This window comes from Notolabrus celidotus, chromosome 2 (genome assembly GCF_009762535.1).
Source record: "Notolabrus celidotus isolate fNotCel1 chromosome 2, fNotCel1.pri, whole genome shotgun sequence".
NCBI classification, from domain to species: Eukaryota; Metazoa; Chordata; class Actinopteri; order Labriformes; family Labridae; genus Notolabrus; species Notolabrus celidotus.
Window position 1 is genome coordinate 10,236,227 of NC_048273.1, and position 25,996 is coordinate 10,262,222.

Sequence of the window (25,996 nt, forward strand, 5' to 3'; positions counted from 1 at the left end):
TTCATAAAAGTTCATACTAATTCATACTCTAACCAAAACAATGAAATACTACCATTACTACTGATAATATCAATAATACCAACACCATCACTGTCACTGTCAAACTAAACGTCATTCACATGGGGTATAAATATAAATAAGTATACAGTTGTGCTCATAAGTTTACATACCCTGGCAGAATTTATGGTTTCTTGGGTAGTTTCTGTTGTCATTATGATATGAAAAGAGAAAACACGGCTGTTTGATAAAAAATTTGCTTCATCCAACCACAAACCATGAGTGAAAAAAAGTTTTTCTCTTATCATTCATATTCTCTGAAAAACGGCCAAAAAAATCACAAATTCTGCCAGGGTATGTAAACTTATGAGCACAACTGTATTTTAAGAGAAACTCTGCGACACAAGATACTGCTTTAAGGTCCTTTTAAAAGCTGTTTTTACTGGTTGAACTGGTGATATCAGATGAAAGGGATGGGGGGCGGCAGTAGCTCAGTCCATAGGGACTTGGCTTGGGAACCGAAGGGTCGCCGCCTCGAGTCCAAGCATGGACGAAGCTTGGCAAGTGGACTGGTGGCTGGAGAGGCGCTGGCTCACCTGCCTGGGCACCGCCGAGGTGCCCCTGAGCAAGGCACCGAACCCCCAACTGCCCTGGGTGCGCTGGTTGAGGGCAGTATCCTCACTCTGACATCTCTCCCTAAGCATGTTCACTGCATGTGTGTGCATTTGTATGTATATACCACAAAAAACTATGTGTAGCATGTCCAAAAATAGTACGAGTGAAAAAATTGAATTTCCCCCCTGGGGATTAATAAAGTACCTTTCAAAGACCATTCCATATCTTCACGCCTCTACACAGAACGGTACACTGCTTTGCATTAGTATTTGTCAGTGAAAATGTAAAGCAACCTCTAGAAGCATATCTAGTATTGAAACTAGGGCCATCACTGCTAAAGAATAATTGATGAAACAGAACATTTTGAATTTTAAACACAGAAATGCTTCTAAAGCAGCAGAGCAGAGAAACAGTAATCCTTTCTTTCACAAAGGACCAACCCAGAGTCCTTTCCATTCTGATGACAATAATCTTAAAGAACTCAGGAGTTTAGGATCCACTGCTGCTTTGATCTGTAAATATTGTGTTCAATCTGAAAACACTTAAGTCACACAACAACACAAACACGCTGAATCATCAGCCAGCAGTAAGCCATCAACATGGTGGTCTGCAGGATAAACGTACGGTCTCCTGAACAGTGGAGACATCAAGCAGAGCGATGTGTCGTACTTCCCTAAGGATTACCTTCCTGTCATTACAGCCTGTTTTATTACATCCGGCTGAAGAAATCTACAGTAAAACATGTACAGATCTGACCCAGCCTCAGAATATGTGTGACTCTTGAACGTGTCTTTTATGAAACCAAACACGCACGTTCACCAGACTCCGAGCCGTGTTTATTTTACATACAGACAGATTTTATTGCTGCAGTTTAAATCATGAAGCTTCAGATGAATCTGAGATACAGATTACTGCGGTGATGATTTAATGATCAGGAATGTCTTTAATGAGTTCACAGTTCTCATAACTTTCCTGCAGAGCAGCTCTGAAGCTGCGTGAAGAACAAACGGTGATCCTCCATGTTCTCTGTGGTGTTTTATTTCTGCTCCGCTGTCGTCTTTAAACTCCTCGACTCTAACTGATACCAGCTGGGGGCAGCATGTCGTACGTGACGGCTCTGAGGGTTGAACATGTGACGTTGCGTGTGGATCAGACAGTTTTACTTCCCTCTCTCCCCACAGACAAGAAAGAAGACTACTTTTATTCATGCTGCAGGTTTGACAGCTAACTCTGCCTGCTGCAATGATCCCTACATCGTGTTTCAGGGTGAGGTCAGGGGATTATCTGATCAGGGACAAACAGAAGAGGAGCATGCACTCTTCCTCAGTCAAAATGAATCAAACCTCATTCAGGAAGAAATCAAATCAATGATAAGAAATATAAACTGTGATCTAACAGCTGATGAACCTGATCCTGGTTAGAGTCTGTCACAGCCTGAACCGTTGCTCTCATGGTCCTATAGAGTTAACAGTCTTCATTTCACTTGTTCTGTACATTGCAGACGGTGTTGTTCCTGCAGTCTTTGTATTGTTGGACTGATTTTGTCTCTCTGTGTCTCCGCAGGAACGTGTATAAGGACTATAGGAGTCTGGATCTGGCCTGCAGCTCTCAGGACGAGCTGGACGGCTGGAAGGCGTCTCTGCTGCAGGCCGGAGTTTACCCCGAGAGAGTCGCTGTGAGTCCACCTGTCTGCAGCCCACCTCACCTTACCTGTGCTGTGTGACCTCAGAGCATGTGCAAACCTTAACCCCCCCCCCCCCCCCCCCCCTTCACACACACACACACACACACACACACACACACACACACACACACACACACTCACACACACACTAACCAACCTCCTCTGTGCTCCCCTCTCTCTCCTTCCACAGAGAGTCCCCCGCCCCTTCATCTCGCTCTGTCGTTGGCTCCTCACAGCAGCATTCCCTGCACATGATGTCACTGCAACATGTGTGTGTGTGTGTGTGTGTGTTCCAGTCTGTTTCTAATCAGCAGTTCCTCGTCCCTCACTAACTCCCCTCCTTTCTTTCATTCTCCCCTCTCCTCACCTCCCCCCTCCACTCTTCTCCTCTCACAGCCGCTCCTCCTCCTCCTCAGAGCAAAGAACAGATGACAAGATACAACTTTAACTCCACACACACCTCACACATCTGTGTGTGTGTGTGTGTGTGTGTGTGTGTGTGTGTGTGTGTGTGTGTGTGTGTGTGTGTGTGTGTGTGTGTGTGTTTGTGTGTGTGTGCCTTAGGTGGACTCGGAGGGTAACGGATCTCCTGAGATCCTCTCAGACCCTCAGCTGGAGCGTCAGGTGGAGACAATCCGCAGCCTGGTGGAGTCCTACATGAGCATCATCTATAAGACCATCAAAGACCTGATGCCGAAGACCATCATGCACCTGATGATCAACAGTGTGAGACACACACACCTGAATCAGCTCACCTCTGTTCCTTTGAGGGGGATGAGAGTTGTAGTTTTTGCAGTTCTTTATCCCTCAGTGCTCTCACGCTGACACTTGAGCCTGGTTCTTTAGAAGGTTTGATCCATCAAGAATGATCCAATTTTGGAAATCAATTTTTATCCACTCAGGTTCAGATTTCAGATTTTGGTAAATTCCATATTACCAAGATGAACAAATCTGGATTAGCAGCGCTCTGATTGAGATTAAGAACTAAAGTATACACCTTGTCCACAGGGGGCGCCAATATCCACACTAACTCAGAGATCCTCATCGCTGCTCTAAATTAAATATTCTATGTTTGATGTTGAAGCTACTTTGAGGAGGAACATTAAAGTCTGCTTCACCTTCTTAACCATCGTAGAGATTACAGGTCGACCGATTCTCGGCCTCATGCATCGGGGCTGATATTCCACATTTGTCCGTTCCGTATTATCAGTACGGACGTTTAGTTTTCGCTGTGTCTGATTATATTAAGTGTTAGAAAAATGCGCTACCTTCACTCGGCTGGGTCTGTTTTCACTCACCTCTGACTAAATGTCCCACCCACAACACGATCTGATTGGCTAGATGTCACATGACTGTTTGATTTAACTGTACTTTAAGTGAAACTGGCAAACTGTTCATCCCTGATGTTAAAAGTTTCTGTTTTGATGAAACATTTTCTAAAAGAACTTAAATAAGGTGTTATGTTGGAGTTGGTAATACTCCATTTTTTACATTTTGACAAAGTTTTGTCATTTTTACTGTAAATATATATCAGGACCAAATATCGTCATTGTTATTATTAATCTCATGAACTACGAATAATTGGTATCGGTATCAGCCCTGAAAAAAAAAAATACTGTTAATCAGTCATCTTGTAGATACAGCATTCTAATACTTAATATATATTATTAAGAATATCTGGTAAAATGTTGTATTTTCCCCGACAGAGAAGTCTAACTGCAGTCTGATCTGATTTAGTTTCTCTGCTGGGATCAGAGTCAGAGGAATGTCTGAACTTCTGTGACTGGGATGATCAAACTGAAGCACCAATGTTTGCAGAAGTGGCATGAAGTTTGCATACACACATAAACAGATGATTATTTGTTCTGCTCTCACTTGTCTGAATGCATTTTCAGTAATCATTCTGTGAACAAGACGTACTGCCATCACGTTTTTTTTCAAGTTTTGTGAGCCTTCTTTCCAGAATCAATGTAAACGTGCTGAAGTCTACCTACTGCAGAGGGCATGACTTTGGGTTGATTGTAACTTTCAGCTCTCAGTTGGATGCACTATACACCCAGCTGGTGCACTTTAACCCTGGGGTGGCCAATCAGATTCCGTGGGGGGCCCACACCACCCCTAGCCACCTCTCTGGACTCGGCCCTGATCACATATATCTTGATAGGATCCTTTTTCTTTCAAGAGACCCATTTTCAAGATTCGATCTCTTCCCGAAGCTTTAATGTAATCAAATCACTTATTTAACTTTACTCTGCCTCTGGAGCCATGCAGTCAGTGCCTACGTTTCCCAGGATTTAATGCAGCTGCAGCCTCACTCTGTCTCACTCTGCTGTGTTTCTGCAGCCGTGCCCTCTGCTCTAATAATCTATCTCTCGGTGTAGTGTAACACAGGCTGGCATCAGCAGCAGGAGACTAAGACAGTGCAGACCTCTCTCTCTCCTCAGTGAGAGGAATGTGCTGTAGAAGTTTCCAGGACGCTCTCCAGACTCAGACTGGTCCCACGAGACCTGCAGATAAAGAGCATGTCTGACACGGCTGAGAAGGAGCCCCTTACTCGCAGGAGGGAAACTCCTTTCCTTTGAACAAGGCGAGGGAATCTAACCAGCGAGCGTCTTTCAGCTGGGCCTTGATCCACAGCGCTCATCTGAGAACAGACCAGAGATACATGGATCTGTTTACCCACTGCCCCTGCAGGGACTGTAATCAGGAGTTTTGTGAGCCAAGGAGCTGAACGTTTTGCATGCTGAAGCCCATCATCTGATCTCACAGGTTTAAGGGACTAATAACATCTACCTGAACATCCAGTCAACCAAAGCACCCTCAAATGTTGCCTCATCTTTAGTTTTGATGCCACTTTTTGTGTCGGTCCTTTAGCTGTGTGTAGCTGGTTCACAATCCAAGTGAAGGCAGAGACTAGAAGCTGGAACAGTTTGTAGTTCTTCTGGGAAACCAAATAAATCACATCAGAGTGCCTGAGCAGGAAGAGCTACAGAACCTGCAGCTGCAACGAGCTGCAGAGACACAAGCCTCTTCATGCACGCACACCCCTGCTGCTGTAATCTGTAATCTGTGCATGACCTGTGTGTAATCTGCATATAACCTGTGTTTTTACTGTAGTCTGTGCACACTCTCTGTATAATCCGTGCATTGTGTCTGGCTGCAGGTGAAGGAGTTCATCAGCTCGGAGCTCCTGGCTCAGCTGTACGCTCTGGGAGAAGGAGGCGCTCTGATGGATGAGTCAGCAGAGCAGCAGCAGCACCGCCAGGAGGTGCTCAGCAAGCACGCCGCCCTGAAGGAGGCGCTGTCTGTCATCGGACAGATCTCCACCTCCACCTGCACCACCCCTCTGCCTCCACCTGTGGACTCCTCCTGGATCCAGCCCTCCAGGTAAACACACACACATGCACACACATACATGCACTCACACACATGCACACACACACACTTTATAGTCTGTAGTGTCATCCTTACCTCTGCTCCTCCTCTCTCCTCAGTGTCACTCCTAAGAAGTCAGCAGCCAGCAACAGACCTGTGGGTCGAGGTCAGGCTCCGTCTGCACCCCGCCTGCCCCCACACAGTGGACCCACTGCTCCCCCTAGCATGAGCGGCCTTCAGCAGCCCACCAGCCAACCACACCGCCCCCCACCCAGCGTGCCAAGGTGACTCTGAAGCCACACCAACACATCACACACAGACACACACACACACACACACACACACACACACACACACACACACACACACACTCAGGCAGAGAGTTGATATTTGAGCTGGGTGGGGGTCTGCTGGAAAATGTGTTTCTCATATTGTGTTTCCCATCAGCCCCGGCAGTCAGGACTCCTCTGTGCACAGCCAGAGACAACAGGCCCAGCTCCTCCTCTCCGTCCTTCATCCCCCTCTCCTCCTCCTCTTCTTGCATTTGTTTTATAGCCCTCCCCTGTTCCCCTTGTGCAGTAACCATTATTTTTCCTTCTTCTTTTTCTTGTGCATTTCTCCTCTTCTCCTCCTTCACGGTTCCTCCCCTGCTCTTGGCGCGTCTCTCTTCTTTCTCTCTGCCTCATTTCCTCTCTGCTCTCCAAAGGTTCTTTAGGTTCTTTCCCTCATACAGACTCCCTCCTTCCTCTCCTGACTCTTTCCTTCCAGCCTTGTGCCCCTTTTTCCTCACTCTCTCTTTCTGTCCCCTATAGATGTTAATCTCGTCAGCGGCTCCAGGAACGTCTTTAAGTGTTTCAACACTTCAGGCCGGAGCTGTGAGAGTGTTTCATTGAGGCTAAATTAAAGATACAGATGCAAATGAGTTCAGGGCAGAGGACTGAACTTCAGTGTTCAACATCTGGATCTGCTTCTTGTTCAGGCGTTCATGTCCAGAAGTTACAGTGCAGTTGTTAACCAGCCTTTCTTCCTCTTCAGATTTCAGTTTGAAGCTTTATCTGTGCAGAATTATGGACAACGAGCCTCCACCCCTCTCACTGTAAAAGTGAAGCCAAAATACAGTCTGTATAAATCTCCGTATTAATAATGTTAACATGTACCTGAGTGTAAAAATTGTCCTGTGACGGGCTGTTGGTCTTATAACGCACATACACACACAGACAGATTATTTGTCTGATATTTACATGAACAAACCTCCAAAAGGCTCCAACACCACAAACACGGCCCAGAGGTTAAAGTTCAGGGCTGAAGGAGCTGAGGGGACACCTAGCAGACAGCTAGCAGCTCCCACCTGTCACTCAAAGAGGCCACGCCCCTAATCCTACCTTTAACCCTTAATGTAATGTAAACAGGTGAGTTGTATATAAATTCAGCCGTACAGTTGTCATGAAGAGAGAAATGCTATGGGGACCCAAACTGTTTTTGTACCAGGCTGTAAATGTAAAATGTCCACTATGTCCCTGACCCTGTGACCTTGTACTGAAACCTGTCGTCATGTGATCTCTGCAGGAGGAATCCACCGGCCATCCCAAACGGGAAATAACAGACCTTCCTGCTCAGAACTCCATTACCCACGTGCCCCGGCTGCAGCTGACCTGGATGATGTGTAATCCAGATGCAGCTTGATGCGCCTCTGAGAGTCTGAAGGATCTGCAGATTCTGTTTTCTACATCAAACCCTCCGCCATGAGAGCTGGAATGTACCGAACCGTCTGCTGCCTGAACTGTACATAAAATACTGACTTATATTACTATGAGAGAATACACATGCACTATTTTTACTGTTTTTAATAAACAGGTATTTTATTTTTCAACATGTGTCCTGATCTTTCTTATTTACAGGTTTACAAACACACTGTTCAAAAGGGATGCACAATACACACAGATAGAGCTTTATTTGTTTCTCAGTACGGACATAGATGAGAGATAACTTCACATTTAAAGAAGAATACTGCACACATCGTCTTCATCAGCCAGGTGTGGAGGAGAGGAATCAGTCCATCAAACTCCTGCACACAGTCTGCCAAAACTACATCTACTGATAACTGTGCTGAAACGCTTTAAGAGCATGCTCTGCCAATCAGAAAAAAGTAAGCCAGCTCAGTAATATATATATTAATATTTAGTTTCATTTATTTTGTGAGGGGACTGATGAATTATAGACCCCAGCTGATTGGAGTTTTATGTTAGGGTGTTCCTCCTCTTCTTGTCTCCTGTGTTGAAAGGGTCAGCTCTGACCAGAGCTGCTCTTCATTCTCTCTATCAGACTGAGACTGTGGAGAAATGACCTGAAACAACAGAAAAAAACTTTAATCCTTTAGAGTGAGTCATGACACAGAATCTCCTCCTGAGAGGAAAATAAAGTCTGTTTCATCAGATGAAGTTCTCCTGAGTCGTTACAGAGGGAGATCTGCAGGTTTACATTTGTCTCTAAAGCAGCATCCTGAGGAGGGGCCTGTGGATTTGTTTTCAGAGTTTAAAAAGAAGTGAGGATATTCAAACACAAACACAATCTAACTGCTCGTAGGTCTCCACTCATGGAGGAGGGACTTTACATTTCAAAAAAGTGTGTCACTGGAAGCAAACACATGAAACGCCCCAGAGTGCAGGATGAGTCATCAACATTTCTGAATGTGCCGCAGAAAACAAAAAACGGTCAAATGTGAGAGGACCTCGAAAAAGTGAGTTTTTGTGATAGCTGGGCTGGAAACATGAGGATATGGATATCAGGCACATATGTAAAAGAAATAACAAATACAGGCTGATCTTGGCAGATAGTTCATCCTTCTTTCCTTGATTTTCTTTCATGTCATAAGTTTATTAACTTTATGGATGACTTTAAGCAGCAAGCAGAGGTTTATCTGAGAAGTTAACTGAGTATGTTGTCCAAGATCGCACAGATTATATTTTAACCATCATCAGATACAATCCCTCTACTTTTAGATGGAAATATTATTCTAATCTAAATATCACTCACTTCAGACGCAGTTCAGAAGGAGCAGAAGACTGTCTGTTTTTAAACTAATTTGTGGTTTTGTTTGTTTGTTTATGGAAGCTTGTTTAATCTGTATCTAAAGTATAAAGGCCCACAGCCTGACTGTGAATGTATTCTTTAATCAGATAGTTGCTGGTGTACATCATCATCTTGTCAGTTTTAATATTAAATACACTGTTGAAGGGGAAATATATTAATCTCTAAATGAGAAGGTTTTAAAAAAGTGGAAGTAACAATTTCAAGACATATTCAATTGTATTATGTCAACATATATCCTCACAGTTTAACCTGCAGGACAGTTATCAATATTAATATAATTTATGTTAATATCTGAGTGCTAATTATCATAGAAAAACAGAGAAAAAAAACATTCAGCATTGTATGGACTCAAACAGGTTTGAAAACATGCTGCACAGTCAGCTCATAATATACACTTAATATTTGTGTCATATTTCTAATATTAACACACAAAAAAAGACCAAATGACATCAGTTTTTACAACATGTACATGCCGGATACACTTATATACTAATTTTTTGAGCTGCACCTGTATACATTTTATTTAGTGCGTTTTAAAACAGATATGGAAAACTGAAGGGAACAAGGAAGGTACGGGATAAAGTATTTCCAATAAAAAGATTCAATAAAGAAATATAATAATTTAATATAATAATAAAAAAAGTTTATTTTTAAGGAGTTAGTATTTATGGTAACAAACCAAACCTTATGCAAAAATTACACTTTGATAATATATTGAAAAATGATAAAACTAATAAAATACTACTACTACTAAAACTTGTATCAATAATAATAATAATAACTGTCCCACGTACAGTGTGGCGTACTGACGTCACCCCTCTGTGATTTCAGTTTGGCGCTCCTCGCAGCAGCAGCGGGAGGAAGAAGCCGCTCCGCTTCGTCTCCGCCGAGACCATGCTCAATAAGCGGACTCAGCAGAGGACTAAACCAGCAGAGACCCCGAGGAGCAGGAGACCCGGGGAAGGAGAGGTCCAGGTACGCCACCGAGCGACCGACACGCAGTACTACACACACACTGCTGATAGTAACGGTCACATACTTTATTAGTTATTCACGGGTTGAAGCGCTCACAGGGCGGGTCTCTCGTCTCTGGTCAGCAGAGAGAGGAGGAGGAGGAGGAGGAAAGCTGGAGGAAAGCTGGAGGAAGAACAGTTAGCTGAACTTTAAAGATTTACACAACAACACAAGTTTGAATCATAGACTGTATAAAATGGTTTGGATGAAAACAGGAGCTCGGGCAGTTAGACAGTTTAAAGATGGCGCCCTGCTGCTCTCTGAGGGTCAGAGTTCAACCCTCACCTCTCCCGTGACGTCACTGAGCAGGTTGTAGCCATGAACTTTTCAAGATGGACTGTTTCATGTTTGAATTCTAACATTGAAAAAATGAGTCCTGATAGTCAGAGCGCTATCACCTTTTAAGAGAGAGTTTCATGTATATAGGACTCTCCAAGAGCTGTCTTGCCTGGTTTAAGAGTTACTGCTCTGATCGTCTTCAGTCTGTAAGGGTGGAGGGGCTCCTTTCAGATCCCCTGCCTCTCTCTATTGGTGTCCCACAAGGGAGTATATTGGGTCCTACACTGTTCAACATTTATGTTAATGACATTGCCCTTGCAGCAGGTGATTATCATATCCATCTATATGCAGATGACACAATTATTTATACATCTAGTTCCTCCCTGACCACAGCACTGTCCACATTACAGGCCAGTTTCCTTAGTGTCCAACATGCTCTCATGAGGCTCCATTTGGTTTTAAATTCCAATAAAACTAAATGTATGGTTTTTAACAAAAACATACCATTGCCCAACAGCCCCCTCAAAATCTCCTCCCTGGATGGGTCGGAGATTGAGTTTGTTGACAGTTACAAATACCTAGGGATCTGGCTTAACTGCAAACTTTCTTTCGAAGCACACATAAACACACTACTCACTAAGGTCAAATCCTGCATTAGTTTTCTTTATCGCAACAAATCCTCCTTCACACACTCTGCCTAACAGCTTCTGGTTCAGATGACAGTCCTCCCTATTCTTGATTACGGTGACATAGTCTACAGGTCCGCTTCCAACACTCTCCTTCACAAACTGGATGTCATTTACCACGCTGCTATCCGTTTTGTCACTGGAGCCACATTCACCACTCACCACTGTCACCTGTACTCTCAGCTGAACTGGCCTTCACTCCACTCTCGCAGACAAACACAGTGGTTTCTATTCATTTACAAATCCCTCACTGGTAAACCCCGTTATATCTACAGTCACTAATCAAACTTCACAGCACAAACAGTAGCCTGCGCTCAAGTAGCCTTATCAAACTCATCCCACCCAAAGCCCGAACCTCCTTTGGACGCACCTCCTTCCAGTTTTCCGCTGCAAATGACTGGAATCACCTGCAACAATCCCTAAAGCTGACCTCTCTCATTCCACTCGCCACTTTCAAAAAACAAATACACCCCATAACTCAACATCACTGCACTTGCTTTTAAATTGCTTTTAAGTTGTTCACTGCTGTCATATTTTTGTATTGTATTGTTCTGTCTCTAGGTTTCTATGTATGTTCTCTCTGTTTCTTGTTTTGTCTTTTATTTATTGTCATGCCAACCTGTGTTGCCTCCTCGCCCAGGTCGTTATTGCAAATGAGAATTGGTTCTCAATTAACTCACCTGGTTAAATAAGGTTAAATAAATAAATGTAAAGACTGATGTTTGATCAGCAGACACCAGAAGAAGAAAGGTACTGTATTAATCCCCAGGGGGGGAAATTCAATTTTTCACTCATGCTATTTTGGACATGTTACACATACAGTTTTTTTTGGTATGTACATACAATGCACACACATGAGCACAGTAGTTGGGGGTTCTGTGCCTTGCTCAAGGGCAACTCGGCAGTGCCCAGGCAAGTGAACCAGCACCTCTCCAGCCACCAGTCCACTTGCCAAACTTCGTCCATACTGGGACTCGAACCCTTCGGTTCCCAAGCCAAGTCCCTATGGACTGAGCTAATGCTGCCCCCAAGAGACGAGGAAACTAGAGTTTAGAGCCTGATGAGCTTCACATGGACTCTGGGGTCATCCTGAAAACACTCATCAGCTGGTCTAAGAAGGCCGCCTGACTCTGAGGCTTAGGTCTGTGACAGAATCAGGTCCTGCTCATGTAAAACTTTTTTAAAAATACTATTTTTAAATCAATGTTCACTGGGGTCACACTGCAGGGAGGGAATACCTGGTTTTATTGAACCTGAGATAATCCCAGAAGAAGAATTTCAGACGGCTGAAGCTAAATGATTCAGACATGAGAAACATCTGTGCAGAGATGACCTGTAAACTTCAGGTGTCTCTGTTGGTCTGAAGTAATAAATAAACATCATGAGCTCTGATGATACAAATGAAGCATTTATTAGTGTAACAAACTCCAGAATAAAATGACTCTGTTATCTTCACCACACTTTATTAAAGAACATTCAGAGAGAAACCTGCTTTATTATAGAAAAAATCCTTTAAAAACTTTATTAGCACACACACCACAATTCATTCTTACACACACACACACACAACACACACACACACACACACACACACCACCAGTTACACAACATGATAAAAACTTGACGTCAAGCGGAGTGTGTGCCGTGTGGATTCAGCATTGCACATTAGATTTGAGGTCAACATTAACAACACCGTCATTTCTTGAGAGTGATGAGGTGTCATGGCCGCTCTGACAGCTGTGGTCACATGATCAGAGTCTGTTAGTTTAGTCGACAGCAGCAATGTAAAGACAGTCATTAGTTCGTATAAACTCTCCGTCAGCGGATAGCTCTGAGTTCCTCTGGATCAGGTCAGGTGGCTCAGGTCCTCGTGGATCTCGGCCTCGTCCCATGGACCCTGGATTTGTCTTTGTGTCTCTGCAGACACACTAACAGCAGCGGGCAGAGAAAAGTCACACTCCCTAATGCCAGGGCCAGCAGCACAGCGCCCCCTGGTGACTGTGACCCCAGCCCCACCACCCTCCCACACACACCCCACACACACCCCTGTGAAATGTCCGGGTGCGTTCTCCCTGAGCCTCTGCAGCAGGCATGGCCACAGGGCGAACACCATCAGGGCACAGCTCAGCATGGCGAAGGTGTGCAGAGCGCCAGGTAACCTCGAGGCCAGACACACTGAGGCGAACAGGGCTGCGTTCAGGGACAGGCTGCCCGGCGGGGATGGGTGGGCGTAGGGGAAGGACGCCAGGTGTGCGAGGAGCATGACGGCGGACATGGCGTACACGGTGTCTGTGCTCACGGACTCAGTGAGCGTCTTCAGGACCGGAGAGAAGCCGAAGGTGAAGGAGAGAAAGATCGCAGCGCTCTGAAGGTCAGCCAGACGAGTCCGAGGCTCGCAGCCGATATCGCCTGAGACGACAGGGACTGGTACAGTCCATAACCCAGCAGGGCGCAGACCAGGCTGCTCCACAGGAGAGTCTCTGGAGACAGCAGACCCTGAGAGAGAGCGAAGGGAGGATTATCAGAGAGACTGAGAGGATGAACAAGTTCAGGTTTGTCAGTTCCTCTCTTCTCCTTGAACTGAGGAAACCTCAAGGATGACTCTCTAAGACTCTTCAGATTAAACTTTGTGATTTTCTTATTAAAGCCTCAGGGCAGACTGCTCAGCTTCCTGCGAGATGCTGCTGAGGGAGGATGTGAAAGAGGAAACATGACTCGAGCCTCAGGGATGATGGCAGCAATGTCAGTTAACTCCTGTCACGATCTACATGAGGAAATGTTGACTGACACTTCATGGACGTTAGCAGCAGCTCAGCTAACAGCAGCCTCAGAGGACATTTTCTTTCAGTGTTTATAATCTGCTTCTATCAAAGAGTTTCTTCTGAGACACAGAAACGTTTGACGGTTATTGAGTTTGGAGTACAAAACGTGAGCAAAGAATACAAAGGCAACCTGAAAAACAAGCTCAGGGGATGTTAGCCCCGCCCACAGACAGGCTGTGTTCTGTACCTGAATGATGATCTGTCCTGTTAAACATCAGCCTTAAAGTCTGTGAGAATATAATCAGGATCATCTTACAGCCATGACATGACACTTTAAAGTCCATGTTTTAATGAAGATTCATCAATATATAATAAACACTGTAACCGCAGAACAGCAGTCCAGCAGTCCAGCAGTCCAGCAGTCCAGACTAAAGAGGGTCTCACGGTCTCACCTGCTCCATGTAGGCCACAGAGAGATGAGATGGCCACACAGGACAGCTGCTGCCCCACAAAGCCGGCCTCCCTCACCACCGCCCAGTATCTGTACTGTCTGATCCCCTCGTTCTCCTCAGCTCCTCCAGGAACCGCTGGTCCACGTAGTTATCGGGGAATGGCTGGCGTTCCACAGAACCTTCCTCCAGGGCACAGCTGGCCCCGGGGCCACGTCTGGCCCCATCACCTGAACACAAACAAACGTTTAATCATTAGTGCGGACGATTCAAGCAAACTATTCCACAGTCATGGTCCTGGACAGAGAGATGAGAGAGAGAGAGAGAGAGGAGGAGAGCGGAGAGAGAGAGAGAGAGAGAGAGAGAGGAGAGGAGGCGAGAGAGAGAGAGCGAGAGAGAGAGAGAGAGAGGAGAGAGAGGAGAGAGAGAGAGAGAGAGAGAGAGAGAGAGAGAGAGAGAGAGAGAGAGAGAGAGAGAGAGAGAGAGAGAGAGAAGAGAGAGAGAGAGAGAGAGAGAGAGAGAGAGAGACTCATGTAATGACTGTGCCCACTCCTTGTAGATATGTTAGTTAGATATGATATAACATATCCAACTTTTTCCTCTAAAGTTTGCTCTGAACCTCATTTCTGGTTTATCTTTTTGTAGACATTCCTCCAGAACTCTTTAAAAAAACCAGAAACATACATTTAAAAGATGAGATAATAAACACATTCCCTTTTTTGTTCTTACTTTTTAACAATTATTCAATAAACCACGACTCATCTGTACTCTGTACATCAGCTGTTTAAAATAGACCCTGGATCAAATCAAAAACAACATTTATTTAGATTTTTTCCAAACGAGTAGACTAGCTCCATTTTTACTCTGTTTGACAAGTTTGTGAAAATCTACTAATCTAACATTTAAACAGAATAACTGACACAGACAGACTTTCCCTGAGAGGAGACATGGTAACATAAAGAGTTGGTGAAGTGTTTGAAGTTAATCTATAACTCTCCCCTCCTGGAATATTTGATCTGAATCTTGAATCTTGATCTTATTCTATAGTAATTTTTCAGACAGATAGCTCCTAAATTCAACAAATATTCAACAAACTAATGACTATTCAGTATTAAGATCTCAGTCCTGTGATGTAAAGTCTCAAAGAGCTTTGGGATCTCTTGTAATAAATTAGCATATGACAGGAGACAGGACACACCTGTAGACTTGCATCATTTGACTATTCAGTGTTTTTACAAATCAAAACTAGCTCCTAAAATCGATCTGACTTAAATAAGTGTTTATTAAGTTAACTTCTGAATGAAAGGAGAAACATTAGAGGGTAAATGACAGATAATAATACAGCTCTCGTTAGCATATGAGCTAATGTGCTAACTCTATCTGTCATTCACTGTATTTGTATACGAGATGATTCATAAAGAGCTATAACAGTAAAGGATCAGATCTGTGTTTAATCTCTGGTGATGTTAGTTTGATATAAACTGATAAACTGCAGTTAACTGGAGTCTGTGTGGACAGCTGACAGGAGCTAACATGAAGCTTTCACTACTTCCGGCTTTTAACATGATTATAAAAATAAATAAATCAAATAAACGTGTGTGAAAGATCTTTAACACGCTGATATCCTGTTAAACTATAGTAATACAGGAAAGGTTCTTTTAACCTACCTGGACCGGTGTTGTGTTTAGCTCTGGAGCTAGGTCCCAACCCGACCTGTCATCAGCCCGGAAGTGAAGCACCATCTCACTGTGCTCACAGCGCCCCTGCCGGGCGAATCCGTGTACTGTCTGTCAAATACACTAATAAGCGACTTCAGCTCATAGCCTGCCCTGCCTGCCCACCAGAGTTACAGAGGATCTGGTTACATTGAGTAAACCTGTCTCTGAGGGCCTGAGGGGTCTGGATCCTCATGAGGACTGAGCAGGTCTGATAAATATTATAAAATATTTGAACCAAAGATAAAAAAGATATCTTAACAGAGAAGTAGGTCCCAAGTTAAACTCACCCAATAAAGGGGAAAAATGTTTCTCCACCTTTAAATATTTTGAACGTTTCCTTTTCTCTGTGACAGGTGTCTGTGCTGACCATCTGTGGACCTTTCTTGAGACCGTCAGACCCTCCACCTTACATCACTGCTGACAGGTAACAAAGCCTTTGTGTTTTGAATACTCTCATGATGCTGAAGGTTTGAGTCTCTTTAGATCAACAGTATTTTTATTCTGTCTTTCATCAGCATCCCGAGGCACAGACAGAAGTTCTCTGTGAGCTTTGTGAAGAATAAACCTGTCGGCTCAGGCTTGGGGTCAAAGGGACTGAAAACACAGAGCAGTAAGGTAAACTATGTTAACACAAAGAGACCTGTGATGCACCTGATCATTTAGCACCTCCTCCAATTAATTACACTCAGAAGCCTGCTCTTAAACCTCCTAACCTCTTTGTGTTGTTTTATATGAATGCATTTCACTAAACATTTTAATCACATTATAACATCTATTATTAAACTTTATTTTTTGGTTTCAATGTTTCAGGTTTTATGAAACTTAACCCTATTTCACATTTTAATCATTTAAGTTTAGCCATTATCATTATAATCTCCTACATCAGACTGGAGACCTTTAAATACTTTCTTTTAAAGCTCCTGTGCTTACAGATCTGAGACTGAAACTTTTCAGAGATGATTTGTTTTCTGTTGTTAAAAGCAATTTTTTTGGACTTGTCATTTTCTAAAACTTCAGAAATAAAAAGTAGCTTAAAGGTTGAGCTGAAGTTTTGAAGAAGTGTAGGATCCAGCTCAGGTTATCTCTGTCTTTGACGTACACATCTTTGCTTTTTCCCTGCAGACCGGATCTTTCCCCAACAAAGAAAGTGTTTCCAGCTCAACAGGGACCTCGTCTTGGCATCTGATGGGCCCGTAAGTTGAAACTCACATTCAGGTTTGTAATTTATACATCGGACAGTGTAAAGGGAAATGTTTTTGGTATCTGTCCTGCAAAGGAAACATACACCTTGTTTACATTAACTGAAATGAAATGAGATAAAGAGAATACAAAAAAAGTACAGGTTGCAGAACTTGTAGTCAGGAAATCTGAGCACTGCATTCTAATATTCAAAGTGTCTGTCATATGTGAGGAGACATGTACAATCATAAAATAATGAACCCTACACACAGCAAACTGACCAGAGCAGACCAGACTCCAGGCACCATTATTAAATGCTTAAATCTGAGGAAGACTTTAACCATCCCGTCCTGTCCCTCAGATCACACCGTCAGCTGTTCGTCCCAGGAGTGACATCTTCTGCCCTGAAGGAGTGTCTCATCAGTCGGCCTGTGAAGCTGCATATCAACAGGAAAGCAGCAGCAGCTAAGTGACTCAGTCACCTGTGATCCACACCTGAAGGAGCCCCGTTTCATCCAGGTCTACAAATGCACTCAGGTTTGATCAGCTCATTAAGAACACAACAGAGGCCAGAGGTCAGGCAGTGTATGTTTGTTTAATTTATACACATTTAAAACTACAGGACACGAGTGGAAAATATCTCATAGGGTTTCTAACATTCAGTAACTGTTTCTTTCTCTATAATGTAGAAATACTTTAAAAATATCTGTTGATCTTTATATTTTAGAACTAGACCATCTCTTTGAGACTCTCAACATATAGTATTTAAAGTAAAATACAGCAGAGAGAGATCAGGAGAAGGGACATACATGGCACTTTAACGGAGACAGAGGACGAGGCGTTTAAACAATGATCCTGTTTGTTATTGCAGGGTCAGAACACAGACTGTCTCATAGAGATGATCTGACACAGACTTACTGTATCTTTATTTTACAGTACGGGGCAGAATAAGGAGATGGCAGCTTGGAGCGTCCAACCCTCTCATGTATGGAGCTGAGGAATAATAAAAGATGTTCAACTGAATAGTCTGAAAACATTAAAATGACTTCACTCACACGTCAGGACAAAATGAGAATTACAAAAACATACTCAACATTACGCTCTGAGAAAAAGATAAGGTGTTGTTCTGTGGCGTCAGAGGCAGTGCAGAGGTCACATCATTGTGTGTGACGGTCATGAGAACAGAGAGACAAACGTTTAAACAGAGGGAGCGTCGGCGTCAGCGAGCGGCTCGGCTCACACGCTGCAGTGGTAACGACCTTCCAGGTGTCAGGAGGATAGAAATAGACCCGTGTCACCAGAGAGACGGGCAGTTACACATCTTCACACAGTAGGTGTCTGTAAGAGTACACCGCACCCCCAAACCCTCACAACCCTCTGACCCTCCGCCAGGCAGGCGAGAGTCAGAGCTGGCTGCCATTCAGGCCACGAGGCGGCACAGCAGGGCAGGAGGTTCCTCTCTTCTAATACTGAGGGCATCAGCATAGCTAACATAGAATCTGATTGGCTAACGCAGCAGCAGCTTGGCTTAAATAGCAAAAGCAAGGCTAAGGTAGCAGCTACTTGGTGAGTGCAATGGCAACTTGGTTAGTAATGCAGCTGCTAGTCTTATTGTAGTGGCGCTTGACTAAAATAACAGCAGCTTGGCTAACGAAGCTGCAGCTTGGCTAACGTAGCTGCAGCTTGGCTAACGTAGCAAATGATTGGCTAAGTTAGCAGCTGCTTGGGTAACAAAGCAGCAACTACACCAGTGAAGCAGCTGTTTGGCTAACTGAGAATGAGCTTGGCTAACGTAGCAGCAGAAAGGCTTATACAGAAGCTGATTGGTGAATGTTTATTGTAGCATCCATGACACACATGGCTGCCACTTGGATTGTAGCTGCAGCTTAGCTAACATAACAGCATAGCAGAATAACTTGGTTAAAGTAGCAGGAGCTAGGTTTATGTAGCAGCAACTCCACCAGTGTAGCAGCTGTTTGGCTAAATGAGCAGCGGCTTGGTGAATGTTGTAGCGGCCGGCTAACCATGCAGCTGTTTGGCTAACCATGCAGCTGTTTGGCTAACCAAGCAGCTGTTTGGCTCACCATGCAGCTGTTTGGCAAACCATGAAGCTTTTTGGCTAACCATGCAGCCATTTGGCTAACCTATCAGCAGAAAGGCTAAAGTAGCATAAGCTAGGCTGTTGCAGCAGCCTTAGTGAATGTAGTATCACCTATTACTCGGCAAACATGGCTGCCACCTGTAGATATAGCGGATGCTTGGCTAACTCATCAGCAGGCTGGCTAATGTAACAACAGTTTGGCTTACGTAGCCACAGCTTGGCTCTGGGCCTACGTGACGTCCTGTGTCACCTGAGAAGAGTTATAGACCCTGGCTCACAACATAAACTGCTTTGTTTTCTGTCTTTAGCTTTTTTTTTATATCTGAAGAGATTTTTTTTTAAATCAGACAACTCCGACAGCTGAGTGGACACCAAGAGGAATAAACGATGGTACTGAATCTGTGCGTTGACCTGCGTACTTGTTGGTCGTATCGGCGTCGTATTCTGTTTCTGTTTTTTAAAGTCTGAGCTCTTTACAAACAACAAGATAAACTTCAGGCCTCACAGCCGGACTACAACTAATAAGGCTTCTCAGAAACACACAAAGGAACACTTTAAAGAGGAAGACAGACGGACCCTCGCTCCTCCTGTTAGACATAAATTCTTCAGACTTCAAATCACTTCTTCATCAAGTGCAGCTCAAATAAAAACATGTCCCAAAAAAAAGGACATTTTGGCAGCGTAAATTGAGGCTCCGTTAGAAAAATAGTCACATCATAAACGTGCTTGTTTGTCACTGTCTGTGAGGAGTTACAGCAGCGGAGGAAGACGATAGAAAGACAGAGTTTAAAGAGAGACAGACCGAGTGAAGAGCAGAGAGAAGTTCCTGGACTCCCAGAGTCCCTTTGACTCCAGTGCACTGAAGACCAGAGGAACAACAGAGGTGTTATGAAGTGTGTGTGTGTGTGTGTGTGTGTGTGTGTGTGTGTGTGTGTGTGTGTGTGTGTGTGTGTGTGTGTGTGTGTGTGTGTGTGTGTGTGTGTGTGTTAATCGACTGCAGTCTCAAAGGTTCCTGTCGGCAGGTGTTCGTCTCTCTGTCTGTCCATGTTGGGAGGTGTTATGTGCGGATTTTCCTCTTGTCATCAAACAGTGAGCGGACCAGGTACACCTGAACCGCAGAAACCATCATCATGACAACCATATTGAACACCGACCAGAAGTTCACTCGGTCAAAGTTACTCTCCTGGAGGTTCCTGTCCCGAGCCTCGAACGCCCGCAGCACAGCGTCTGGATCTGAACGCTCTTCCCTAAACGGGCCTTCACGTTGTTGATGGCTTCCTGGAGACAGGAAACAAGGGTCGGACTGAAGCTGGGAACAAAAAGTCAGTCATACTCACACCAAGGAGAACAGCTCGAGAGGTAGAAATACGAGGTGAGTGAGAGAGACGTCTAACAACTGAAAGCAACACACATGAAGTAAACACAAACCACAACACGGTATGAGCTTTGGCAGAGTTACAGGGATAATATAAAAGGAGTGGGTTGCTACAGAGGAGGAACCTTTCTTTCCTGCTCACCCTGTTGTGGTTCCAATCCACCATAACCCCCTGCTCACTATATATTACCCCTTGTGTTGTATGCACTTGATTTTGATTGGTCATTAAAGAGCAGCAGACCACAGCAGTTGTCTGCTACGAACAGACTGTTGCTGTAATCACAGGCTCTGAAGGACTAACTGTAAACATATAACGCACAGAAAGAAGGAATAACGGCTTACTTGACTTTAGACAGAAGAGGCCGGAGAGGATGAAAATAAACTAAAGTGATTTTAAAACTGTATTTTTCAGTCCTCTAGATGGAGCTGAGAGAGTTTGGTAACATCAGTAAAAGGTCAAAGGTCAGGGTCAGAAGAAATGGCAACAAACTGGTAAAAGTCAAATGTGCAGGAATGATTATTCCATTTAAATTTGACTTTAACAAAATATTTTAAAGCAAAAAGGATCGAGGTGAGATTAACTAACTCAAATTGTGTTATCAGGTCAAACAAATGTTCATGTTTCCCTTTGAGACCAACTTAAAAAAGGTAATATTCCATAAAACTCCACATCTCAAACTGTTTGAATTTGCAGTGCTATATATCTTGACTTTTATTAAATAGATATAAAAGATGTGAGAACTTTCCGTATGTGTTGTACAAAAGGTGATTTTAAAACCTTAAACTTCCACAAAACACGAAAATATTTCAAGTTTTAGAAAACTTGGTACTCGAAATATTTTACATTTCATTAAAATATTTTGTGTGTTTATTAAATACTTCTTGTTTTTGGTTTTCAGTAAAAGAGTTTGTCATGTTCATGAAATGGAAGTCTACTTTTTAACAGTCTTTATCTTTGGAAATGTCTTCACTTATAAATGTGAAAACAACAAACATGTAGTTATAATTCTGACTAAAGTAAGTAACTGTATCTTCAGACCTCTGCTGATTACACTCAGGCCTCCGTCAGCCTGAACTCCGACCCTCCGGTCCCTGGAGGCTCTTTCTAAACAAAGCAGCTCCATCAGTTGTGTTTCTTTCTTCCTGCACAGCTGGAACAGGAATTTCCCATCTTTGAAAGAACCCGGTGTGACTTCTGACACAGATGAAGTCTGTGAGAGGTGGAGCAGGCTGCAGCTCTGAAACAATTGGCTGCCCCTGGCCAATAGGTGACAGTTCATGACGAGCTCTATTCTTGTGACACTCTCCTTGTGACTTTGACTGCATCAGGTTTTTTTCCATATGCACGTGTCGCAGTGATGACACTCAGCTCAGTTTCAGCATCACTGCAGGGGGTTAAGCCTGGTTCCCCTGCACAGCATTGAAGACCCAAGCTAACCCTGAAGCTGTCCAGCTGCCAGCCTCGTGTGACCACTGAAGACGAGAGAAAGTTCACACTGGTTTTATAGCTCCTCTTCTTTCAAAGATCAGGCCTCTTCTACTGTGAGCTGATCGCTTTCAGACACGTCAACGCTGTGAATGGAGCCCAAGCTCCTTTCACACACACACGACACACTCCTGAAAATGTCCTGACATTTCCCCTGTGGGCTGCATGTGTAAACACAGATGGACAAATGTTTTACCCCCAACTTCATCAAGACCTTTCCCCTCCAGCCCTCAGAGAAACGTGTGTGAAGATGAGGGGAGATGTGTGAATGAAGCAAGCGAGTGGGCGGGATGATCGAGCAAAGTTTGATTCACTCAGCAAACAGGACACATTACTCATCACTCTTTCTCCTCCTGCATGCTCTACCCAGCCACCCCGGGGAGAGTGCAATAGACACTGAGGATCTCCCACTGTGAGGTGCATGGGTGAGCTCCTGAAAACATCAGGGCCTGAATGTCTAAAGAAAAATGTCAAGAGTCAGTTTGTGAAAGGGGCTTAAGATTTCAAAACAAGCTCTGGCTCCTTTTGGACTTTTCTATGTAGGCATGCCAGATCTCTGATCTCTGCAACCATGCACAATATATCGGGACTGCCGGTTTGGCTCAGTTTGCATAGCAAAAGCCCCTTGTGTGCAGGCTACAATCATTGTGCACTGGTCATAGGATCAATGCCCGGTCCATGTCACCCTCCCTCTCTCCCCTCACATTTCCTGTCTTTGTAAGCTGTCCCATCAAAAATAAAAAAGAGAAGGACAAAAAAATAACCTAAAATAGAAACCTGCACACCACATCAAGCTGTGTGCTGCTGTTACACATGCAAACCAAAATTATCCTACTGTTACTTGCCTCACATTGAAAGCTATCAACTTGTGGGCTGTACTGTTGTGAAAAAATTACTTTAACTTAAATATGCTCATCTTTCTAAAAAAAAAAAAACATCATCCAGTTTTCCATATGTGGTGGAAGATCAGTTTCAGATCTACAAACATCCACAGTGAGGTAAAGAGACCTGCTGCTGACGTCTGACCGAGGTCAGAACACCTCCATGGAAACGTCACCTTGTTGTTCTCTGCAGTGGAACACTCACAGCACGTCTGCTCAGCTTAACATCCTCCCCGCCGTGTAAAAAGGATTTATGTGACGGACTACAAGCTATTTTGTTGGCAGCCTGAAGGGTCACGGTGCCCCTCGTGTCATACTGTGAGGTGTGTGGCACAGTGACAACAATCACAGCAGCAGACAACAGAGGGACAAAGTCTGAACCCTACAGCGAGGATCAAATAAACACACTGTGAATCTGACTCCTGAATGTTCAGCACCACACAAAATAACATGGTTTGATCAGACGTGGAGTAGGCTGCATGTTTCCCTTACCATGATGTCCTCCAGCCTTCATGTCCAGCATGTCTATGCTTGAACGTACTCCTTCCAGTCATCGGGGTCTTCACTTGTGTTCATGTTGTCCAGGATCAGCTCAAAGAAGATGAGCTTCTCAGAGACAGAGCTGAACGTGTTGTCGAAGCAGAACATGTAGTCTCCGTCTTCTGTTCAACCCTGGAGAGGAGAACGAGCAGTGAGAGGTGGGACACACACGCAGCATGAGTCAGTCACTTCTCCTGGATCACGCGTGTCACTTACGTGTCACTCCGTCTGACTTGCGGTAGTCACTGAACAGGACTTGACCAGATGGAGAGGCGATTATGAAGTCTACATCCAGACTTCCACCATCTAACACCTTTGGACAGGAGAGGACAAACCCAGAGGTGGAGGATGAGAGACATGTTTCTGTAAGTATGTATGTATGACTTCTGCATAGAGACGAGCAGCACTTCATTTATTTCAGAACATGCTGGTTTCTCCTCCCAAGGTCTGCTCTGACAGCGAAAAGCCGGGACTGTCCTCCATGGTAGACACTACAATATATGAATAACATGCTTGGTAAATGATAGCCCCTCCCTGTCATAGCCCCTACATCTTGACACGCCAGAAAACCTCCCTGCGAGCTTCATTCAGAGCAGAGCTGCTTCATCCTGCAGAACAGTTCCCTGCTACATGAAGATCCAGGTGTGAGCTACCTAACCTGCTGCCTCTCTTACACAACACTTCATTTGTTTAACACAGAGATATACAGGAGGGTCTGCACGAAAACCCAACATATTAAGACCCTGAGTGTTGACAGGGACGTTATAAAGAGGAAATCAACAGGTAGTCAGGCGCCACGGTGTGTCAGTGTTGACTTTCACAAAGAGGGTATCATTGATTCCACAGACCGGCAGCTAAAGTAATCAGTTCTTCTTAATAATAATACTTTAACAGGATGATCAGTTATATCTGACCTGATATTCAATTTCCAGAGAGCCATCCTTCTTCATAGTCTGGTAGAAACACTCCTTCCGACCGGGGGACAGAGTGAACGTGAAGTCGCTGTCGAAGGACTGCGAGAAGCCCGCCAGCACCACCAACCTGTCCGAGAACAGAGCGACCAACACGGACAGCACACGCAGGATGACCCGGGACACCTCCATAGTGTCTGAAAGTTCAAACAGAGCCGGACTGACACTCCGGCAGCGGCGGGGCAGCTAGCTGTGTTCGCCCAACTTCATTCTCTACAAATATTCCGAGAAGTGCCAGAAGTTAAGGACCCCGCCTGTCTAAAATCACAATATAATATTTATTAAGTCAATAAGCATCAATGATACCACAGGTCAATTTTAATCAACACAAACTGACGTTTCTTTGGTCGCATTTCAAAATATAAATTAAATATAAAATAGAAGAGACCAGGCGGAGTTTAAGGACGCCTTCCGAGATGCACTCTGGGAGGTGTAGTTCTGTTGCGCCGCGTGCGTATACAGCATAGACTGCATTTATAGTCTCGTGGACTGTATAATACAGATATGCCATCGAATATAATAAAAGTCATTCTTTCTCAGGCTTACAGTTGTAAACTAGTCATGTTCGTCACAATTTAAGAGAAGGGAGGCAAGATAAGCGATTTGTACTCATGTATATGTGTAGCTTGAGGAGAAGAGGCCAAATATATCTGTTTATTCACCATGGAAACGTGCAGGTTTCTGTAGTTCTCTGTCAATCTCAATTTTTTAATTCCTTTGAACATTTTCTGCCCAATTTATTGAAATAACATGACATTGTGTGTAATTTTAAACAGTTTTCAAGATATATGATTTTAAATAAGAAATTCAGTGGTTTTTACAGTGGCCTTGTAGGTCAACTTGAAAACATTTCATCATGAAATAATAATTAAAAAAAGCAATGAAGTAGTTCCTGAAAGGCGAAAAGACTTCACGAAACACAAAAAATATTTCATTAAATGCAAAAAATATATCACAAAACTGAAACATATTTCATGATGTACAAAAATAATTCATGAAGCGCAAAAATATTTTATGAGGTGCAAAACAATCCACGAGACGGTAAATTATTCATTGGAAAATAACATTATGAATTGCAAAAATATTTCATGAGACCCCAAGAACAAGTTTCAGGAAAATGTTAAAAAAAAATCTTTAAACCCAGAAACTTCTACATATTGCTAAACATTTTCACGTAACACAGAAAAACTTCTCAAAGTTTGAAACGAAACATAAAACCGTGTCACAAACTTAATTAAACATTTAAAATATGTGAAACACAATAAACATTTTGTGAAATGAAAATATATTAACCTAAATAAAGCATTTTATGAATGTTGAAATATTTCATGAAACATTTCTCAAAATGCTAAATCATTTTCAGAAACAAAAGTTTATACAAAACAGTTGGAAATAACTGTTTGTTTTAATTATTATTTTGAGTTTGATGTCAATTTTATGGTTAAGTAACATTTTTTTTTACATTAATGTTGATGAGCTTGAGAATTGTTTGTGTTTCATGAAATATTAATGTGTTTGTAAAAAAAATCCTACATTTCATGAATTATATTGCATTTAGTGAAATATTTTTGGGGTTCAGTTGAATATTTTTCATGTTTTAGAAAAGTTAATGTAGTCCACCTTTAGGGCCATCGTAGTTTTTTGGATCAATGGTTTAATTCAATATGTAGGTGTTCAGTGATAGTGAAAAAGTACACAGTGTTCTTTCAGGCAGGCTCCACACACCTCGTGAAGTAATCTTCACACACTTGTTTAGAACGCAGCTCAGGTTCAGTCAGATGTCTTCCTGCTGTA

The 25,996-nt window shown here is 43.5% G+C and overlaps 4 protein-coding genes across 7 annotated transcripts in view; 2 read left to right on the forward strand and 2 right to left on the reverse strand.

Moving 5' to 3' along the window:
- Nucleotides 1–7,541, forward strand: part of dnm3a (dynamin 3a) — a 31,589-nt gene extending 24,048 nt beyond the window's left edge. For 2 of the 4 annotated variants that reach the window (XM_034705154.1, XM_034705163.1), the window contains 5 exons: nt 2,176–2,287; nt 2,861–3,022; nt 5,460–5,683; nt 5,791–5,955; nt 7,238–7,541. In XM_034705154.1, the coding sequence (XP_034561045.1) occupies nt 2,176–2,287; nt 2,861–3,022; nt 5,460–5,683; nt 5,791–5,955; nt 7,238–7,271 (697 nt within the window). In that variant the 3' untranslated portion in view covers nt 7,272–7,541. Of the gene's footprint in view, nt 1–2,175; nt 2,288–2,486; nt 2,566–2,692; nt 3,023–5,459; nt 5,684–5,790; nt 5,956–7,237 lie in introns of all 4 variants that reach the window. The other 2 variants (XR_004634344.1, XR_004634345.1) reach the window with 2 other exon arrangements.
- A 4,586-nt stretch (nt 7,542–12,127) lies between these two features.
- pigc (phosphatidylinositol glycan anchor biosynthesis, class C) lies at nt 12,128–15,714 on the reverse strand. The gene is given in 4 exon segments (XM_034705181.1): nt 12,128–13,236; nt 13,955–14,068; nt 14,071–14,182; nt 15,619–15,714. Coding segments are annotated over 4 exon segments (951 nt in total). The 5' UTR covers nt 15,694–15,714; the 3' UTR covers nt 12,128–12,586.
- Nucleotides 15,715–17,424: 1,710 nt separating this feature from the next.
- On the reverse strand, nt 17,425–24,468 carry tmed5 (transmembrane p24 trafficking protein 5). The gene is given in 5 exon segments (XM_034705202.1): nt 17,425–20,168; nt 20,171–20,227; nt 23,184–23,353; nt 23,448–23,544; nt 24,146–24,468. Coding segments are annotated over 5 exon segments (675 nt in total). The 5' UTR covers nt 24,335–24,468; the 3' UTR covers nt 17,425–20,006.
- The window catches only part of suco (SUN domain containing ossification factor), a 60,539-nt gene continuing 54,449 nt past the window's right edge, over nt 19,907–25,996 (forward strand). The window contains 3 exon segments of the mRNA XM_034705143.1: nt 19,907–20,321; nt 21,476–23,389; nt 23,474–23,596. Coding sequence (XP_034561034.1) covers nt 23,580–23,596 — 17 coding nt within the window. The 5' untranslated portion in view covers nt 19,907–20,321; nt 21,476–23,389; nt 23,474–23,579.